The 21630-nt window shown below is 40.7% G+C and overlaps 1 protein-coding gene across 25 annotated transcripts in view; it reads right to left on the bottom strand.

Annotated features, from left to right (window-relative positions):
• Positions 1-21630, bottom strand: part of CLASP2 (cytoplasmic linker associated protein 2) — a 218126-nt gene that overhangs the window by 2300 nt on the left and 194196 nt on the right. For 24 of the 25 annotated variants that reach the window (XM_059728722.1, XM_059728727.1, XM_059728724.1 and 21 more), the window contains 8 exons: positions 17979-18122; positions 16688-16794; positions 15801-15957; positions 14549-14777; positions 8820-9013; positions 7142-7270; positions 4136-4342; positions 1207-1323 (listed from right to left, as the gene is read on the bottom strand). In XM_059728722.1, coding sequence (XP_059584705.1) covers positions 1207-1323; positions 4136-4342; positions 7142-7270; positions 8820-9013; positions 14549-14777; positions 15801-15957; positions 16688-16794; positions 17979-18122 — 1284 coding nt within the window. The remainder of the gene's footprint in view (positions 1-1206; positions 1324-4135; positions 4343-7141; positions 7271-8819; positions 9014-14548; positions 14778-15800; positions 15958-16687; positions 16795-17978; positions 18123-21630) is intronic. The other variant, XM_059728738.1, reaches the window with a different exon arrangement.

The following is a 21630-nucleotide window of genomic DNA, read 5'->3' as shown; positions in this document are numbered from 1 at the left end:
ATACTGAACTATTTTCCCTTTGGTGAAAATGAAAATTAGCTTCAAGTTGTGGATTTAAAAAGTTAAGAACTTTTTTTTTTTAATCCATCTTCTACAGAAAACTTCAGACCAACCTTCTTCATTAGAGGTTGTACAACCTATCTGAAACATGCAACAAGAGAGCTAAAATAGCTGAGCTGAAGTTAATATTGCTTACTTCCCAAGTTCAGTGCCAACTTGACTAAGCTGGTATATTTTTAATCAGGGAAAACTCATTTAATTCTAGTCACAGTCACTGTTAGGGTTCTGAATGTCTTTAATGATCAGGTTTCAGTGGTCCTTTTACTTCCTAAAAATTCTATCTTGTCCAGGGTCACCTTAAGCAAAGCCATGTAAAAGCCAAATAAGGATACATCCACTTTGCATAAGGAGGAATATTTACAGTACTATCACTTACCACACTATAGAAATATAATCTTATGTTTATTTTATGTGATAAAAGGATAAATTTTAATAAAATTAGCATATAGTTGTTTCCATGTAAAGTCTTCTATATGGGAGATGTCAATGAAACTAAAATTTTCTGCTGATTTGAAGCTATCCTAAAAGCTGTAAGATTCTTTTTTTTTAATTTATAAAACACTGAAGTACTAAGAGGATTATGGTATGCAAGAAATCAAGGAGAACATAGAGGCAAGGTAGGCTGAGTTTTCTCACCAAACAGTGAGCTTTAAAAAAGGCAACATTATATAGAAATGTATAGAGGAGAATTAGAGGAGAAAAGCAAAGCAATACTTACTAGGTTCAACTGTGGGATGGCCTGATACATACAAGTTTTTATAGTCCATTCAAGCATAAAAATGTAATACAAATGTAATCTCTAACTTTTTAACTAAAATGTTTATTTAAATTCTGATGCATAAAAGATTTTGCTTTTGATAATCTATTATATAACCAAGTCTAAATCTAAAACAGCAGAATATGTGTTTTAATCGGACATTTCTTCTAATAGAAACTTCACTTGTATAAGAACTGGATAATTGAATTTATGGTTTGCAAGCTTCTGAGTCTTACATTTCAGTCACAAAGATTATTAATTTGGTAGCAGCTTCATTAACCCTGATCATCAGTCCTTCAAATATGTCCTACATATCTTAGTTTGAACAGACGCTTCCAACTACACATACACATGAAATTATGGATAGCTGAAAATTATCTTTCACTTACTTTACTGCCAGTGAGTTGACTAAGATGTGGTTTAAGTTCATCGCCAATTACTGCATGGATGGCTACAAGGCAGAAAACACAAGCCTTACGAACACTGCTCTCTGAATTATCATAGCCCTAGAAAACAACAAAATCAATGTTACTAATATATTACTTAATGACTAAAACCAGCAGTAAATTTACTTTTCCTTTTTATAGATACATATAAAAAAACTACACTAAATGTTTAGATTGTCAAACAAATTAAGACTGCCTATGCAAGAAAGGTTACTTACCAGTAGCTTTTGTCTTTGGGAGTCATCCCTTTGTAATATTTATAGATATATAGCATGCAAGGTGTTGAAGTGCAGAACTGCCTTGAAAAACTGTGTCTCCATTACAGTGTTACACAATTACACAAAATCTCAAGAGAATAGTATCACATTGCCTTCACTGTAACACTGCTGTCCTGCAGACAGAGTGGTCTCAGATACCAGGGAACAGGAAGGTAGTATGAATAGAAACAGGCATATCTCCAAGAAGTGTTACTGTTAAGTAACATAATCTTTAAGGGCCTCTGTCCATTCATACTTGTGGAATATTAGCAAACAGCACTCCTCCAGGATGATGGTGGGTGGGTAAGAAGTTCTTAGTCAGGCACAGACTGCTACACCATTTCTCCTACACTGAATATGAGAGTGCAGTGTTAAAGCCAAGTAATAATGTTGCACCAAGCTCCTTAGCTACTGTTCTGCATACCTCCATCAAGAGAACCTAGCAAGGCATGCCATGGAGACGGTGGTGACTGGGGAAAGGAGTATTTAAATCAGAAGTTACTGGTTTTCCAGCTAAAATGTAGCAGAGTGCTGTACACATCTCATAATCCAGTGGTATAATCTTTGTATGGTACTTGGTTCCTCCTCCCATATCTCCCCATATGCTATATATAACGCTGAATTTTCTAAAGGGCAGGTTTTGTTTCCCCCAGATGTCTTTCCGTTGCTGATTGTAATATTATTTTCCAGTCACACCCAAGGGAATCGCTTGTCCATATTTAGATGCAAAGAAGGAAACCTGAGACTACCTGAGGCACAAAGTTCAGATGAGGCCTCATAATGCCTTTGTGCTGAGGGGCCATAATATAAGCAAGAATGGCTATCAAAACACTGAACTTACTCTTCCTCCCAGATTTACTGCTATTAGGAAGGCTATTTTGATTGATAAACACACAAGAGAAAAGCCAGCAAGACACTCATTAAGAAAAGCTGATCAATTTTGTTAAATAAGATTTAGGTCCGATACAGACAAGGCTTCTGCAATGGGGGCAAATGTTTACCAAGTTCTAAATGAACCTGCATACTAGGGTGAAAGAGAAGAGAGTCAATGTTATTGCGATTAGGTTCATGGCGTTCTGTGTTGGATTATGAGATAATAGCATGCAAAAAGTACCATTCATGGGGAAAAATGTCCATGTTCTCATACCAGTGAAGCTGCTGGAGCACTCTAGGATAGTCTGTTTCTTTGAAAGTCATGTCCGTTTGGTATATGAAAATCTCCTGCGCAGAGCTTTAAGATTCTCATGTTCAGATGGATAAAAAATGAGATCTAGATCAACAAGGCCATAAGACCTGTATTACATTTCCCCTATATTCCTGGACTCTGCTCAAGCCACAGGTTTTCCATCAGAAAAGAGATTGTATACAACTCTTACATAAACACAATAAAGTACAAACCCAATTCTGGGCTGACATCTGAAGTATACTGCAAATACTACAAGGACCTTGGCAAAGACTTGCCAAGTTGTGAACAAATTACATGAGAGTGCCTCAGGTACTTGATTTGAATATGTTACATGAACATCCGTGTCCTTTAAGGTAAATCACATGCCAGTATCCCTGGAATAAAGTAGGAATAGGGTCCTCTAAAATACACTCAAGAACCTACACATTTTCTTTTGTACTTGGGGTTTCTGAGATCTTGGGATAGGGCTCAGGCCATCACTCTTCCTGGAGATGAAAAAACGGAAGATATACCATCTTTTCCCTTGGTGTTGCTTAGGGACTTAACAGTGGCTTTTTTTAAAAAGGCTCTTATGAGAGGGATCCATAAAAAGGAGATGGACAAATAGGTAGCCAGATGCAGTGTCCATCACAAATGGTGTCCAGTGCCTAGTGATTAGAGGCAAGTGTATGGCTAGACACTGTAAAAGGAGAAAAGAAAGCTAGGTCTGAAGAAAGAAGCACATGGAAGGAAGGGTTATCGATCTGATGTTTGGCTAGACCATGGAGTAACTACTTGGATGCAGAAGCAAAGTGTTTTAGGCACAAGTATTAAGGAATCCAGTTCTCACACTGCTGAGTTGCTGACTAGTACCATGTGTAGAAAAGGCAGTTACCAATGCCAAAGAAAAGCCTGCCTGGATTGAGGCCAGAACTGTTCTCGTCTCCAACAGGACTTTCTTGTAGACTTTCTTGTACATACATCCAGACAAATAAACCATGTGAGCTCTACCTGGGATTCTTCCATGATGGTGCCTCAAACTGACTCTCCACCATTTATTTATTTGTACAACCTTGCAGAGTCATCTCTTGGACTTCACTTCCCAAAACTCAGATCACACACATTGTTTTTAACAGTTTCAGAAACAAAGAAAGAGCTTTAAAGGCCATTTATGACCCATACGTTGAGAAACACTTCCTAGAAGTACTATATTCATAGTCCCTTAAGTTAAAATGTAATGCAATTATCTTATTCTTTAAGAACAAAGTAAAATTTTGGGTTCTAATTAGGTACAATTAATTTTAGCAGTTTGACAGTCAAAAACATGTTCTCATGACTGATAAACCAGATGCAATCATCTATTACCCAAATGTAAACTCATGCAAGCTGAGTGATATGCTGCAGAGATTTTAAGTTATTTTCATTCTTTATCTTTACAATAGGTTCTTACCTGTATTAGACCTGGCACAATCTCTGGTAAAAGCTGAGTTAGAGTTTCTTTAGATACTCTTTCTATCACTTTTGTCTGCATTTTAATTGCAGCCAAATTGATCGGATAATCTGCAGTTTGGATAATGGGACAAAGAACTTTGATGCACTGATCTGGGCTAATGGAAGTGGCTAGCATTGAAGCAGCTTCTTCAGCAGATCTCACCACCTACATGAATATTAAATAAAGACATTGAGAAATAATGATTTACAAAAGTGTTTATACAGTCTATATTCTATCAGTTCTGCTTTTGAGCCTTACAATAAACCAGATACATTTTATTCATAATTTAATTACCCATTATCTGCTCTAAATACTACAAAAAACATTTGGATCAGAAGAGAACCCCAACAAGTAAACTTTCAGAATTTTTCAGTATCCATAAAGTTCCTAAATGGAAGCTTTGGACATCGAGTACTTCAGGAAATGTGGCCCTTAACGATAATCTAAAACAAATGTTTATATGGTGCCAATACAGTCATCAACATTCCTCCAACCTGCCTGACAAAGAATGTTAAATCTGGTCTAGAACCTCTTTAGTAACTGCTATGTCACTGCCAACCTTGACAACTGTAAGGGCGCTTGTACACGTGATGGTCGTTACGATGTACATGCGACATAAATGTAATTTGTGATGCTTAATGGCGTCACACATTACATGTATGCCAGTTTTGGATTTTTTAAATGACTGCATCATTGAAAACTAAACCACATCTGGATGTAGGTTAGCTTGCAATATTGCAAATTGCAACAATGGAGCCATCAGGTGGCCCCCCAGCTGTGGGAGAGACAAGCAGGCTTTAGCACCCTTACCTCCTGCTTTCACAAGTTAGTAAGGAACTGCAGCAGGGAAATGCTGAAGGAAGTAATGAACCTTTCAAGTACCTGCTAAAGAAAGAAGTGGAAAGGGGCCTGATTCTTTTTTTTTTGGTGGAACCTGCCTGTCTGTCCTGCAGCCGGGAGGTGAGCTGCGGGTGGACTGTGTGGCCCCTGAGCTGTGGGGGCCCCGGTCCTTCCCTCTGTGGCAGCAGCATCCCCCAGGGCTGCCGGAGCAGGCTGCTGCCCCAGCTCAGAGGCAGCACCTGGCCCGATCCAACTTTTCCCTGAGCCTGCCCAGGGAGCAGTGCCCAGTGGGCTTCCAGTGGGAGGGCTCAGTGAAGAGTTGGACCAAGCTGGGTGCTGCCTCTGAGCTGCGGCAGCATCTAGCCTACAAGCAGCCTGCCTGGGCAGCCCTGCCACTGGAGGGAAAGACCAGGGACACCCACAGCTGAGGAGCTGCTCAGTCCGCCAGCAACTTGCCCCCTGGCTGCGGGCAGGCTCTGACTCTGACAAAAAAAAAAAGGATCTGGCCCCTCACCATAATGTGACAGAAAAATTGAAACAGTGGGTTTCAATTAAAAACCCACCATTTTAATTTAGTGGGCATAAAATAAAACCTTGGGGATTAAGAAAACAAAATAAAACCCCAACACATGCACAAGGTTCTAAGTTGTTTCTTCAGTTTCGATTGTGATTTCCCTGCTGTAGTTCATTACTTCTTTGCAGGTCCTTTTGATTAGGGAGGCAGATTTTTTTGGTTTAAGAGAATTTTTTTTTACAAAAGTATAGTTTTACTTCTAAAAGTAAGCCTCGTTTGCATACATCTAGAAAAAAATGAAAAATAAGCATTAAATCTTGAATTAGGAGTTGAAAGCTAGCAAATGAGTATTCAAGTTACAAATGGCAATATTGGACAGGGTTTTTCCCCCACATTGCATGCTTCTGTAACTGTGTGTCCTGCTGGCTGGCAGTTCATTCAGCTCGGTTGCCGATATACAGGGGAGCTGTTCTCTGGTGCTACTTGTGATGGATACTCTAGAACTGCCTGCATTTCTTTTCTGGCTGATTCTGGGGGGCTAAACACACATTCCACTTCCAGTTGCCATGTCTGTTTCTAGTGTCACAGAGGGAAGCAGGAGGTAATCCTGCCACTTCTGATGATGCTAGCATGGAACGGTATGGATTCAGGAGGGTGGGATTTCTTCCTCAGCTCTGTCCCTTTTGTTTCACTTCTTCATTTAATGAAAGCACAGGACTGGAAGAATGAATGGAATGGAGAAGATGTTACAATAAATCTGACATAAATGGTGGAGGAAAAAGGAAGGAATTAATCAACAGTTTAGTAGGAGAAGACAAGAAAATGGAGAGGTTGCAATCAAGTTTCCAAAACTTGAGCTCTGGCAATCAGCTCCACAGAGTATAAAAAAAGGAAAGAAAATGAGTGAAAATTTAACGTTAAAAATTACAGAAAAGGTTTTCTGAGTTTTTCTGCCTACCAACCTCAATAATGAACTGCTTAGTGTTTTGGTGGGCACTGTTTACATTTCCTGTTTAAGCCTTTGTGTGCATGTTTTCCACAAGGTGGGATCTTTTCTGCCTGTGATTTCCCTTTTATTTGTCTTACACTTCCAATATCCCTGTTTCTCTTATTGCTATTCTTCTTTCCCAAGCTTGCTCCCCTCTACCTGATTAGTCCTATCAGTAGTATCATTCTTTACTCCTTCTCTCTCAACTGCTGCTAAAATAATATGAAAAATGAACTCTCAAACTACTGGCAAAACTTGGTTAGGGAACTGCATGGGATAGAGTTCTGATCCCTTGTCAGGTTCAGTTCTGTCTCCTACCAGCCTAAGTCCAGTGGAACTACAGAGCTCCCTGAAAATAACTTCCCTTCCCCAGACCTCCAGACTAAGTAGCCAAAGTGCTAAAGATGGGAAAACAGTCCCACCAGTAGCACCTAGAGAATCATGGGAGGCTCATATATAATTGACTTTATCTGCATTGTTAAGGGACAATACCAGGGCAAAAATCCTAAACTATCAGACCAATTACTCACTTATTGGCAAACTGAGTAATTTATCAAGCACATGGCTTTAAGCATTACATTTGATTTGCAATCTGTCACATCTTTAAACAGAACTAACCAACCTCCTTATGAGGATCCTTATGAGCTTCTAGAGTCTTCATGATTGTAAGCTCGGCATAATTTTTAAATCTTGCAGGTTGGTTCCTTAGAATTTCTCTTAAAACTTTCAGTGCTAAAGCTCTGATTGCATGCTAAAAGATAAATGTTTTAAATAATTAGGTTATTTCTCTTTAGTTAGATGATCTCTCTTTAACATTAGCTTGGCAGTTGGAAACAGAACACAAAGCAAGTTACACTGTAACCCCACGTTATACAATATGCACCCAATCTTTCTGTAAATGGAATAAACAAAATAATCTTTAAGGCAACCCATTCTTTTCCCTACCCCTCATTCCATATAAAATAAATCAAAGAGCTTATTGGCATACATTTGGGCTATCAGCATTATCTACAAATCAAAAAAGATGCAAATGTGTTAATCCTAGCATGTGGCAATAATATGAAAAGCCACCCTATTGGATTATTTATAACATTTATTTTACAAAATATTGTAATTCACAGTAGGATTTACAAAAGTGTGTCACTGTTATCATTTTTGAATCTCTATCACCAACTAGCCATGAGCTTTAGTTTCAGGTCCGATTACAAGGAACACACATAGTTTTGACAAATCTAACTACTGCATTTTAGAAATCTCTACAATCTCTTCTAAATGTCTTTCTATAAATAGCATTGTTTTGCTTTTAGGATTTTAGACTTTGGAGAGTGCCAATGAGCTAGTAAGTTTTGTGCCACAGGTAATTTTTATGTCCCACTGGAAAGCTAGGGAAAAAAATCTCCCTTCCAAAAAGGACTGAAAGATGTATACACACACCATGTACTTAATATTTCATTATTCTAAACAAACTTAAGTTTTTCATCCATTTAAACCCCAGCTATCCAGCTGGAGGCCTATAGGCTCTAGTGGTAGCCTCTTCTTCTGCTATGTGGCAGACAAGGACCCACATGTGTGTGCTACTAGGTGTTGCCCACTCAGCAGGAGACAGGAGACCGCGGGAAAGGGGGGATTTGCAGGGGAGAGACCCCAGAGAGAGTAGCCAATGTGATATATGGCTTGGGACTGCCTGTGGCCCCCCAAGTACGCTCAAGTGCTCAGCCCTGATTTAGAATACAAATTAGATCAAGAAGGTAACAGTCTCCTACTTGTGTGCATAATACCCACTATACCATCAATCACCACAAACACTGGCTGAAACAAAGTAAGCCAAACGCAGCGTGCCATTTTAATATACAATTCATGATTTTTACGTTACTTTATATTTAATATCTTTTTAATTGGTATCTGAAAACAACAGTCATTATGCTAGTTTTTGTTTATTGGAGGCTTTCCCTATAGCTAGACATACTGACTCCCATTCCATGTGCGTGCCCCCAAGCCAGGGGCAGGCAATTATTTCGGGTGAAGGGCCGCTTACTGAGTTTTAGCAAGGGTAGCTTTTCACTGTTTGTGACACTTAGATTATTCAAAATTTAAAATTTTTCTTGTTTACTTATAATTTGCCTACTGTCATAAAAAAGTTATTTCTAGCAACATTTATTGTCTAATCCCCTTCACAGAGGTGCATGTTAAAGCCAATGCAAAACGAACAACTGAACAGGTTACTGAAAAATGGTCCCTAACATCAAAAGAAATATCTGTACGTTGTCAACTTTTTCTTAGTTGGGTTTGTCTGAGCTTACCTCTTTGTCCCCAAGTGTTTCAAGTAACAGGAGTAGTATTGTTTTGAAGTGCTCATCCCAAACACCAAAGGACTCTTCTTGAGTCAATTTCATAAGCTCGTAGAGGGCAGCCTTTCTTTCTTCAACTCTCTCGTTATGGTTTGACAGTTCCTTCAGTAACTCTGCAACCAGATCAGAATGGTCCAGGGGAGGCTCTATTGAAAAGGAATAAATGGACATATTCCTTAAAATTGTAGGTGCAATAAACATCAGTGTCTACGTATATTGTCCTACTCAGAGACACTTTCTAAGTTGACTAGTGTTAAGATGGACTGACTTCATTTTCCTCATATCTGTTTGCCAAAATAGTTTTATCATCAAAATAAATACTTAAATACTGTTATTTTCAGGATAGCCAACAGTCCTTTATGATGCTGTATCAAAACAGTGTCTGGATAATGCTGAGAAACAAAATTTCGGTTTTAAATCTTCCAGTGTTGAAACTGAAGGTTTTAAAACCTTTTTTATATTAGATAGGCTGCAAACAGGTATCACATTTATCCTGGGATAAGCCATTTTTATCCTAGACCAAACTGCAATTGTAAAGACATCCATGTCCACTGTCCCAGGATAAATCCTAAAAACGTTTCCCAGTTAAGAAGTACCAAGATTTTACCCCAGGACAATGTTTCCCAACCAGTGTGCAGCGGTAGAAATGAACATGTGTGCCATGGAATTTTGCCATGGCAATGAGCTACAATAGGTATGAGGATGGGGAATGCCTTAACAGGTGTGCTGTGGAAAAATTTTATTAATGTAAGTGTGCCTTGGCCTAGAAAAGGTTGGGAAATACTGCCCCAGGATATCGCAAAGTACATCTGTATGGTTATCCCAAAATTTCATCACTGAATCAATGGCAGAAAAGCAGCACTGTACTCAAATGATCACTAATCCCTGATTAGAAGGGTGACGCGTGTATATGCCTATCCTGGGATATTTTTGGTCTGGGATAGGCACAGGCACAACTTATTCAAGGACACAGGAAACATCTGTTCCTAGATGAACAGAGCATACTCCCTTCTCACCCTACCCCATAATTAGCATTTAACCCATTTAAGTAAGAAACTTAAAGCATATGTGGCTTAGTTTTTAGGGGTTAAAAGGAAATTGATGCTTCATTGCACTTGTGGGAGTTCTCTACATATTGTACCAACAAATATTCCTTCTACATGAAAATGTAGCACTAAAAGTGAAGCTGCAGCAACACCAAGTTAATGAGGACCATGGGAATTTCTTAAGGTTGTTGCTGCTCTGACTACTGTCATTTAGACAAACTGTGTATGCAGAATAATTTTAAATCTGCAGGAAGTGATACTATGGTGATGAGTGAAGCATGGATAACTAAGTTGGCATTTATACAGGTTGGGCAAAAAAACCCTAGGATGCTTGCAAATCTTCAAACTTAAAACCTTGGTCTCCATGCGAGTTCAATTATTACCAAATAATCTTTTCTCCATTACCAAATACTAATATATTCTGCTTCTGGAAAAGAAACTTACATGCCTTTTACATAGGTCTTAAAGGCCCCTGGCAGATATTATTTTCATCAAGCAACAAGTAACATCACCTGATGGAAACTTATGGGCAAACTCATCATGTTGCCTGATGGACATGCCCTGCATCACATTCAGAGAGCATGCTACCCAAAAGAGGGAAAAAAAAGTGCCTTGGGAACTTGCTCTGCCAGCACTCATCAGCAAGGGGAGCTAAAGAGCTGTTGGCAGGAACTGTCAACTAGGCCTGTGCGAAACGGCACCATTCCATTTCAACTTGAGTTTCGAGGTTTTGATGGAAAAGCATTTTGTTTTGAATTTCATTTTGATTTGAAACAGCTGTTCCATTTTGCTTTGTCAAAATGGTGAGGCTGTTTTGACGTTTCACCCATTAGCTATAATGGGGAAGCTCAAAACAGCCTCTCTCATCTGGCAGGCAGATCAGGGCTGCGGGCCCCCGATCTGCCTGCCAGACGAAGGAGGGAAGCAGTGCTAGGTTGGGCTGGGGATGGGAAATCCGGGCTCAGTTCCCTTCCTCTGCGCTGTGATCAGTTTCCCGCAGCCCCGCGGCAGGTGACAGGGAGAGCCAGGGTTGCACTCCCAGCTATTTCTGGGAGCACAGCCCTGGTTCTCCCATCTCCCACCACCTCACTGCTGGCTGCTTCAAAACTCGAAACATTTCGACTTGTTTTGTTTTGAGCCTGTTTTGACGCCTTTCATTTCAATTCGATTTTGCTGTTTCGAGCTCAGTGAGTCAAAACAGTGTCGAACCGAAACGGTCGGTGAAATTTCACACAGCCCTACTGTCAACCCCTCTCATACCTTCAGTTGTGATACTAATGAGAAGTGAGCTGAGTTCCCTTTGGGAGAAAGGGTTCCTCCCCTAACCCTTGCACCAGTGCTTTTGTGCAACTCTTGCACCAGTGCTCCCTGCCTGCCCCAACCAGCAGCTTTCCAAACAAACAAATTCCCTCCCCCTCTCTCAGATTACTGTTGTGCGTAAGCAAACCAAGTAATCTAGAGCAGGGGTTCCCAACATTTATGTGCCCAAGGGCACATTCAAATTTAAAAGAAAAAGCAGCGGGTGCCAATATGAATATTAAAGTAAATATTTCTGCAAGAACCATTTTTTGTTGATTTTTCCTTGTGATCTAATCAATTAAACACAGTCTGTGAGATTATTCTTCTGCTTTTGCTATTCTGTAAGAGGATGGGTTAAGGAGAATAAACTAGTAAAAAGTGAACCCCAAAAGTGAATCTCTCTACTGTCTTGGTAAATGGTTCAGCATCTAGAGCACATTTAAATCATAACTCTTTCTTCTGTTCACAGTAGACAACTCACCTGTTCCATTTGCATTCTGATTTGGCTGACTAGCCAAGGACATGAAAACAAAAATGTTGGTTATAGAAATCCCTCTCCTCCTGCCTCTATTAATCAGCATGTTAGAGTTTACACAATTAATAATGCATGCATTGTGAATGTTTTAAGTGGACAATTAAAGTTAACCTACACGACAGACTGAAATTGTGTTCTGCTTCAACCCTATGACAGTTATAATTAGTAGAGATGACTGGAACAGAGAACATACTTTTGCTGAAGTAATGTGATTATTTTTACTGCCAAAACCTGTGTACTAGGTTTTGAAGATAAATTACCATGATAAATTCTCATACCGAGAACACATATTGGCATTAAATTAGGGAAACAGGTCCTATCAGTCCATGATACAATTATCAGCATGATAGCCTCATAAATTTTTGTTCGTGTTAAAAGCATTCAAACGTAACAGTATCAGTTCATGAATTAAGAATTTAGCAGTTTTTACAGGACTAACATTTTATAATATAGTTATTCTTTGGGACCCAGAAAAGTATTCCAAGTATGGTATGAACTCAGAACAAAATAATTTGAAGATTAGTAAATAGTAATGGTAAAAAATTTTATAAAATGCAAAAAGTAAGCTTAGATTCTCCTAACCAACATCTTTTTTTTTTCTTTTTTGTAAATCAGAAGGAATGTGACAGAGCAAGGAAGACCAATTTTGATGATCTTGTTCTTAAAGCAATTATGTTTGATTTGGATGAAGAGAGGTATTTTTTCCATCATCCAATTTACTTAGGTTCAGATATATTCACCAGGCTTCATGACTAGCTGCAACTGCATGTGAGGCTGTCTAAAATAATGTTTATATACTTCACTACTTAACTAAATTGGGACTCCCAAGGAACAGGTATGTTGCATGTTTGTGGGTTATGGGGTAGGGAAGAAGTTGGAATAGAAAATGTACCTGTGCGTTCCTTCAAGTGGAAGGGAAGATGTTTACCAGTGATGGTTGAAAGAGTAATAGCTGTGACTCCTCACAGTTCATAAGGGCAATCAAAGGGAGGCAGTAAAGCTACCCTAGTAGACTGTCCCACTCTACCCGAGTCTATCTCAGTATCCTTTCTGACAACACATCAGAATGGAAAAAGCCAGTAAATGCTAATATAGCAGCCTCTCATTAAAAAAAAAAAGAAGATAATCTAAAGTTAGAGGTATGGTTCCAAAATAAATAAATAAATAATAACATAAAAAAAATGAGGTTGTTGCTGAAAACGTTATGCATGAGTCACATACTGAACAAAATAGACAGGGAACAAATAAATACCTATATTTACCTGACTCTAAGGTGACTTCAAATTTAAGATAACTTTCCAATATTTATACATTTGTTCTAATTCTTCATGTATAGGAGCTAATTATCGGAGGGTTGTCTTAAATTTGTTCCCTACTTCCACCACTGTCGGGGGGGAAAGCAGTGGCAGGAGGCAGGTCGTAGGGGAGTTAAGTGACCCCCCCCCCCAACCTTACCTTTCCCTTGTGGCTTAGGCTCTGTTCCAGAACGCACAGTGTTCTGGTTCCCACCAAGCTTCGCAGTGGCAGCCCTGGTCTGAGACTGGACTGGAGCTTACATTACTGCAACTGATGCTGTTGGGCTGTGCTGGGCCAGGCCCAGAACCCTGCCTGAAAGTGTCAGGGAGCAGGGGGAGGACAAGGGGATAGAGGCAGCAGAGTAGACACCGCTTAAAATCTGTGGACAGTATAAATTTAACTGAAAATAATATCAATTTAAGTAATCAAGGAATGCTGTACTAACTAAACTAGATAGGGGAAGTAGTGAAGGAGGGAGGGCTCAGTAGATACAGTCATATGCATAATCCTAGGATCCTTGCTACATATGGAGATATATCAAACAAAACTTCCTGGGGGGGGGGGAGAAAGGGCCAGTGTTTTCTAAATGATTATCAATTTTTTGGGTTAAAAAATATGGCAGGCCAACTGAAAACTGGGCAAAAAGTTCACAACAGACTGAAGACTGCACTTCGTAGAAAACACCATGAGCTAGTTGAATGAGGGAAGACAAATGAGCAATGTAGAATATGAAAAGGAAACATGCTAAATAAAACTTTTGCTGACAAAAATTACAAGAACATACATAGGGAAAGCTTAAAATGCAATTTAAAAGCTTACAAAGCAGCAAGCTAAACATCTATGTTTATGTGGGTTAAATATACTAATCTATTCAGCAGGTGCATTTTCTTTGCCTATAATGTTTAGTCAACACACAATACCAGACTTCTGTTTCAAATAAAAATATTTCACCAGCAAAACCCTGCCCAGTTTATCTTTCACCTGAAGCTGGAACCAACGTGGCCCCATTTGCTTTTTGTTATGTAAATTGCAGAGATTTTTTCCCCATGAAAATTTTTTTTAAAAGTAGTATAGAGCAACATCATCTGGAACAACTTTCCTTTGCCAGTCATGCACTAAAATATACTTAGAGAAACTGCAGCTTAACCACATAGCATAAAATAAAGCATAACAATTCTCTTTCTTTAACCGAGTCCTTTACTTTTCCCAGAATACTTTGAATTTACAAGGAAAGATATTAATGCTACAGTATTTACTGTATTAGAATTCTATTTGCTTTTACAAGATTGCTTCATTCAAAATTTCACTTGACAGGACTGCTATCCAATAAATTAAGTCTAACAAATATGATTTATTACATTCAGTACACCTGTTCTTTCAAATACCTTTATATACAGCTAATAGTTTAGCTCAGCCTTTGAATTTATGGTGCTAAAACTGTATGGCTATCGTTCATAAATTCAGAAAAAAAAAACTTACCATTTTTCCTTCTAATTAAGACTTACCATCAGGAAACTGCTCTGCATCATCATCAAACATGGCTTCTTTTAAAGCAGATTTATTAAAAGGACTGATGCTATCTGAATAATTATACGGGTTATAATCTCGTGAACGTGGTGAAGAGTGGGGAGGCATCGTGTTAAGTAATGATGTTTTGTTATCAAGAGCTGTTCGGCCTGTATCAGTAAAACCACTTCCTGCTCGCAGATCCGCTATTCCAGAACCACTGCATAGCTACAGGGGAAATAAAAAAAAATTACACAAAACATGAAACATACACACACTGTTTTCAATTTATTGCAGCTCCAGGGTTAACAGTAGAGAATAAAAATAACCTACGAGATTGTGACTAAAACCAAGCCAATTAAAAAAAGTTGATACCAGGCGTCTTTGTACAAGGAGTTTTTGCAATAGTTCTGCGCACTTAAAAAACCTAGTTTTCCTTTCAAATAGTGCATATGAACAATGTCTAAAACTGCACTGAAAAAAGGAGCAAAATTTCAACTTGGAAACAAAATTAGGTATTTAAGGCACCAAAGTAAATGGCTAATTTTTCAGCTGCTTTGTGACGAGAGTTCCTGAAGTCTAATCTACAAATTTTGCCCAAAGCTTTTAGACACAAATAATATATGGATTGATTATCAGCAATTTTTAATAGAAAGGCCAGACCCCCCAACCCATGTTAAACAGTGGGGGAACTAGTCTTACATTCAAATTAATACAGTAGATTGCAAGCGGGAAAACGGAAAGCACGTGTAAGCACAGGAACAGATAGCGAATCACCACACAGTGAGCACACAATTTATGGTGCTGGGAAGTAATTTGACTCACTGATTTATTTTTCAAACGCTTTTCCATATTTTGATCCTTATGGAAGAATAATGAATGAGTGCTATGATAAAGAATTATGGCAAGGTCACTGGGACTGCCCTGGCAGGCTGCAGCCAGCCTTTGGGCCGGATGTTGTGCACCCCTGCTTTAAGGCTAGCAGTAAAATTTTCAAAAGCACTTATGTGATTTAAGAGCCTATTTTCAAAAGTTAGGCACTTGGAAATGTAAGTCTAAGTCTCACTGAAAATCAATGGGACTTGGCTTCTAAGTAACTTTGGGAAATGGGGCTTGAGACGTTGTGTTTTTGGGTTTGTTTTTTTTAAATTATCTTAGTATACAAATCTTCTTAGAGATAAACCAATTTTACTAAATCAGGTCCTATTTTGGTTTGCTGATACAATTATTGTCTTTCATTTAAATACTCACTGAATCACCATCATTGTCTTTTTTGGAATCCCGTTTCATAGGCTCATTCATATCTTCTTGACTACGGAAACTGAAGTTTTGAATGGCTTCAGTAACTCCACGAAGAGAACTATATATGTCTTCAGAATTCATGTTTTCTGTGTCATAATCAAATGCACTGTGGACCAAGAGGGAAGGAGGTGGGGAAGAAAATGTGATTTATTTTCTGATTTTGGGTTATTTTTTATTGAAGTTAATTTAGAACTAAAGAATCTAACTAAAGGTTCAAAGACTATAACGATTAAACTTCATACAAAGAAAGAGTCAGTCCTTCACAACTGTCCACACTGAAGAGTGGGTACATACAACTGCACTCCTGATTTGGCCAGCCTGGCTGCCTACAAATGGCAGTCCTCCTTTGGTTGGGTGATTAGCATCTGGGGGTCCTTCAAACTGACTACATCAGTTAGCTGATGAAGTGCCCATTTACAGAACAACAACAGGAGAAAGAAGCAGATTTCTTTTGCTCCATTCCACTGTGGCACGTATTATTGCACTGGACTTCTCTGTAGTTTATCTTTTAAACTACTAACATATGAGGGAGGACCTGATTATGGTGTTAACATTTAAATCTATTAGTTATTTGAAGATAATATTTATAAAATAGGTCTCAACTGGCAGAAATGGCAGCTAAGCCACAGAAAAGCATTATCAGTTACTTCTATTTCCCAAATGTTATGTTTTCTGGGAACAGCTCCTTTCTGATAGCTTTTTGAGGACCGATTATTCTTGGAGTCTGGTGTTTGATTTATTCCGATTAAATTCTTTCTATATGTTTTGATGGGGATAAGCCACCTAACAAAGCTCCAATCGCGAGTTTGGGAAGTTACAATACTGCCTTGTATTACCTTGGTGACAAAGTATTCTGTGATGTATTGGTTGGGGAAGTGAGAGGACTGGACCAGCTGGCTGGTGAGCGTGGAGTAGGCCTTGTTAAGGGGCTTCCCACTGACCCCTGAAAGAAAAAAAATGATACTCCTGAAGAAAATCACATTACCTTTGCATTTATACTATGCTTAATCTTTAATACCAGAAATGTTTGGACAAAATTTACTGGTCCAACCCCTTCCTTTTTGAGACTCCCTAGGTAGATGCAACTAATTTCAGCAACTGAAAAATAAGCAGGAGAAATTTACTTTTTATGAAGGTTAAATACAGTGAAAGTTATTTCAGTTTACTTAAAGCAGGGGTGTGAAACATATGACCCGCAGGCCAGATCTGGCCTGTGGAGCTATATAAAGTGGTCCCTGGGTTGCTGGACAGGCCCTGGTCCAGTGTGCTGCATGCAGCATGCAGGCTAAATCTGGCACCACATGTGCTGCAGGCAGCACAGGACACCAGTCTGGGATGCCGCGTGCAGCCCGTGATGCAGATGCCCTGTGCAATGTGAAGTGCCAGGTCCAGCCCATTTGCCACAGGTAGCACACACCTCAAGCCAGCATTTGGCATATGGGGCTGACAGCCATGCATGTTGTACGAGGCACTGGGGGCCGGTATGGGGCATGTGCTCCAGGCAACACCCTGCCAGTCCTGGAACCAGCATGCAGTGCTGGTCAGTGAGATGCCACATGGAGCATGTGCGCTGTGCCATCCTCATGCCACGTGCATGGCCAGGCCAGCCCCGCATACCACATGCTGGACCAGCCAGCCCCAAGCCTTGCTGTGCATGCAGCCTCCAGGACCAACACGGGTCATGTCCTGCCTACACTATGCGGGCTGAGCCCAGTGCTGCACACAGCACATGGCAGCAGTGCATATGGCACCCTAGAACGATTCCCTGTGTTTCCTGCAGTACAGTGTCCAGCCCATGAACTAGAGTCGGTGTGCATCCCATGTTGGCTCCAGGAGTTTTCATGTGCAGTACGCAGGCAGGACCTGGCTCTGCAGGTGGTCAGGCCACAGACTCTTTTAGGTATCCTCATCTGGCTCCAGAGGCCGGATGAGTTTGACACCCCAACTTAAAAGTTATTATGGTAAGAAAATAAATTTTTTCCAGTACACACACATTCATCTGGAAGAACAGGTTTTACTCCTATTTATAAGTCAGGCCCTCTTCCCAATATTTCCCTCCACAAAAGCACAACAATATTAAGAATTACCAGACAAAAAACAAAATTGAAGTTTTAAAAGCATAAATACCTGGCCACCATTGCCTGTATTCCGGAGATGATTGTGGAGAAGCTTTGTGGCTCCATCTTGAAATGTTTTTGGTAAAGCACCTAGTAACATTGTAAACTCTGGAGTGTTAAGTTCAAATAGGGAAATCAGCACCGACTGTGCTGCCTAGAGCAATATAAATCAAACAAACAAAATTATATTAGAGAGTTATGTCACAGATGTTTTCTTCCTACCAACATGGCTTTTAGCAAAATAAATAATCAAAACAGAGAAGTATTTGTTAACTATTTTAAAAACTTCAAGAATAAAGACATTGAGTCATGTGATAAAACAACCATGGACAACTGTTAGGAAAGTGTGGGTTCACACACTGAAGACTCTAGTGAGGAATCCTCATTCTTTTACATCCCACAAAGTTCCTAGCAATATGTCATCTTGAGATGTGGTCTCTGACTTCTTTAGGCTATTTGTAAGTCCTCCTTATATTTAGATTGCTTTATACTGAGGTTTTCCTTGGCTGATATCAAATCACTTCCTTACTGACCATGAAATGTAATGACTGAAGCAGTCCTTTTATTTCTAGGCAACTCCAACTGCCTGATGTAATGGCATTTATACAGCTTAATGAGTACATGCCCATTTGGTAGGATAACACAGGGATGGCCTACCCACAGCATAGTGCAGGGCATATCAGGGAGGGAGCAGGGACCACAGGTACAGATTGGTAGGGAGCAAAAAGCAGAACAACAGATCAGACAATAAGTAGAAAGCAGAGCAACAGCTTAGGTAGGGGAAGGGGATCAGAATGACCCTGTGACATGGTGTGGGGCTCACACTGTGGCACACCTGCCAATAAGGTTGGCTCCCACTAGGCTAAAAAGTCTGGTGGCATGGCCACAGGACAGTCAGATGTTAGGGAAAGGTTGAATATTGTTAAATTGCACAGAATAATTTAATAATAACATTCTGACATAAAACTCTGATTCCAGGACTAACTGGCTATGTCTAGTTTACATAAAAGCAGCTTAGCATCAGTCTGCCATGCACTGGACAGAACCAGTGCCTAACGCTGGAAAGAATGACAGGCTACATGTTTAAATACCAAAATACTTAAACAAGTAGTTTAGAAAAATTCCTTCAGATATTTATTTCTCTCCTTTTGCTTCCAAAGCAATGAACTGTAGCAACTTCAGTTAAAAATGGATAGCTCAGACTGAACATGAATATTAGAACAAACGTGTATGCATTTAATGCAAAAAAATACTAAATGTGATCAACAAAATTCTAAAAACATTTTCCCCCACTGGTGTTTGGCTCAAATTTTTTCCTTCCACTATCTTAGCTGTTTTGCCTCAGCTGATCTCCCTGAATGCCCTCTCCTTTCTCCTCATTCCCCTTGCGTGTTATCTTTGTTCACAGATAATACTTTAGCAGCACCTCATAAGAAACAAAAATATAAACTAACCAAGTGCTTAAAAAAAAAAATCACACCTTTTACTCTTCTTATACTATATAGTCCCCTTCTCCTGAAGGTCTGTCTTGCCCATTTAGGTCGTAAGCAAGGGGCGAGCAACATTTTTGGGCCACGTGTCAAAAAACGCCACAACCCAAACTTGGAAGATGTTGGCATACCAGGGGTGGATGATGGAGAAGCTGCAAGGGATTTGATGCTTGTCTTGGCAATGCAGCCCCAGCCCCTTGCTCGCTATGCTGCATGCCTGCAGCCACCACTGACAACATTGGCAGCGGCAGGGGGGGGGGAGCAGCAAGCAGGGACTGCCCGCAGCTGCATCTGCAGTGAGGTGGGGCAGAAGCCAGCGGTGGCCAATCTCAGGTGGGGGTCATGGGCACCCCCGTTCCCCCCATACACGTCACCTATGCTCCCAGGTGCCTACCACCACGAGGCCTGGGCTCTGGACAGCTGCTGCCACCATGGAGTCAGGGCTGCTCACAGCAGGGCTTGCAGCCCCCCAGCTGCCTGCTGTGAACAGCCCATGCTCTACTGCTGGTAGCAGCTGTCCAGAGCCCAGGGTGCAGGCTGGCTGTGGCACCCCAACCAAAATGGCCTCACGCATCTCTGGCCTGTGTGCCAGGGGTTGCTCACCCTTACGGTAAGTTCTTTGGGGCAGGACAGTCTCATAGTGTCTAAAATTTGTGCAGCTTCATATGTGACATTTTACATAAACCAAATAATTTGCATACATTTATTTCACTTTACAGATAATATTGCTTGCCACATGTAGTAGCAGAGATAAGAGGTGGGATGTACTGAAGTCTGCAACTATGTAGAGTGAAGAGGTGCCAAAAGTGGCTAGGACAGGTGGCACAGGGGCAGAATGCTGGGGGAGCTGTGGACTGGCTGGGTAGACTATCAGATAGTTTGAAGAAATTTGATTTCAGAATGTATCCCTAAAGCAGGGGCAGGCAATTATTTCGGGCGGAGGGCTGCTTAACGAGTTTTGGTAAGGCCACATTAATAGACCTGCCCCTTGACAAGTGCCCCACCCCCTGGTCGCCATCTTGTGACCAGAAGTCCCTCCTCCTGAACCCTGACCTTTGCCACCAGAAGTCCCTCCCCTTCCCCCGGGAGTACTCTTTTCAGCAAGGAGTTTTGCCATCTCGGAACCAGAAAAATGACAAATTATATTCTAAAAAGCAAACAACTACAGCATTTATTGATTTGATTTTAAAAAATATTTTTGTCCCGATTTACTTGTGTTTGTGTAGTTGCCATAGAGGTGATTGCACAATAGCTCACAATGAAGTCTTACTCTTGTATATTGTGGGGGGTGCATATAGGTTTGTGTGGGAGGGTAGGCTGTGTGAGGGTGTGTGGGGTTCTGTGTGTATGGCAAGTGCGAGGGGGGTATGGGTGCATGTGTATGGTGGGGTGTGTGTGTGGGACTTGCCTATGAACACACACACTCTGCACCCTTGCGCACGCGCACACACACATGCTGCCTGCACACACACACACATTGCCCCTGCCTGCACACTGACACATGCACACTGCCCACCCCCCTGCCTGCATGTAAACACACACGCGCACACACATACACATACCAGCATGGCCCTGTGCTCCCCGGTCCAGCAATGTAGCTGGGAGTCAAGTGGTGCTGGAACAGGGCAGGGTCAGGAAGAGAGTGAAATGGCTGGGGGTGGGTGGGGCTGGGCTGCTTAGTCCTGCTTCGGGCTCCCCTGGGTCCTACTGCCTCTGGCTCCTGTCAGCTTTGGAAGGCAGCCAGGAGCAAATAAATGTTAATTTACTAATTTTTTTTTTACGGGCCCTGCAGGCCAGACAGAATGGCCTGGCAGGCCGGATAGAATGGCCTGAGAGCTGCATTTTACCTGCCTTCTGCCTTAGAGGATGCCTGCAGGGGGAGATGCTAGTATATATGGCTACCAGGCTGCTTGATTTGTAAGAAAAGCTGGTGGGAGGGGGTTCGAGGAAAAATGGGGATGCCAGTTGTTGGGATGTATGGCAAGAAATGTGACATCCAGGTAGGAGCTGAGGATGGTGGGTGGCATTTATGCTGATGATGACTATAGATGTTAGACCCCTTGGAAGTGAGGGAAGGTGAATATTCAAGGTTTAATGCATAGAAGGAAATGGAAGTTACAAAGGTCAGAAATTTCTGCTACCACTCCTCTCATCTTCTGTTTATATTTCCAC

This window comes from Alligator mississippiensis, chromosome 5 (assembly GCF_030867095.1).
Source record: "Alligator mississippiensis isolate rAllMis1 chromosome 5, rAllMis1, whole genome shotgun sequence".
Taxonomy (NCBI): Eukaryota; Metazoa; Chordata; order Crocodylia; family Alligatoridae; genus Alligator; species Alligator mississippiensis.
Note: the sequence above shows the minus strand (reverse complement) of the source record. Positions and strands in the feature narration are given on the sequence as shown.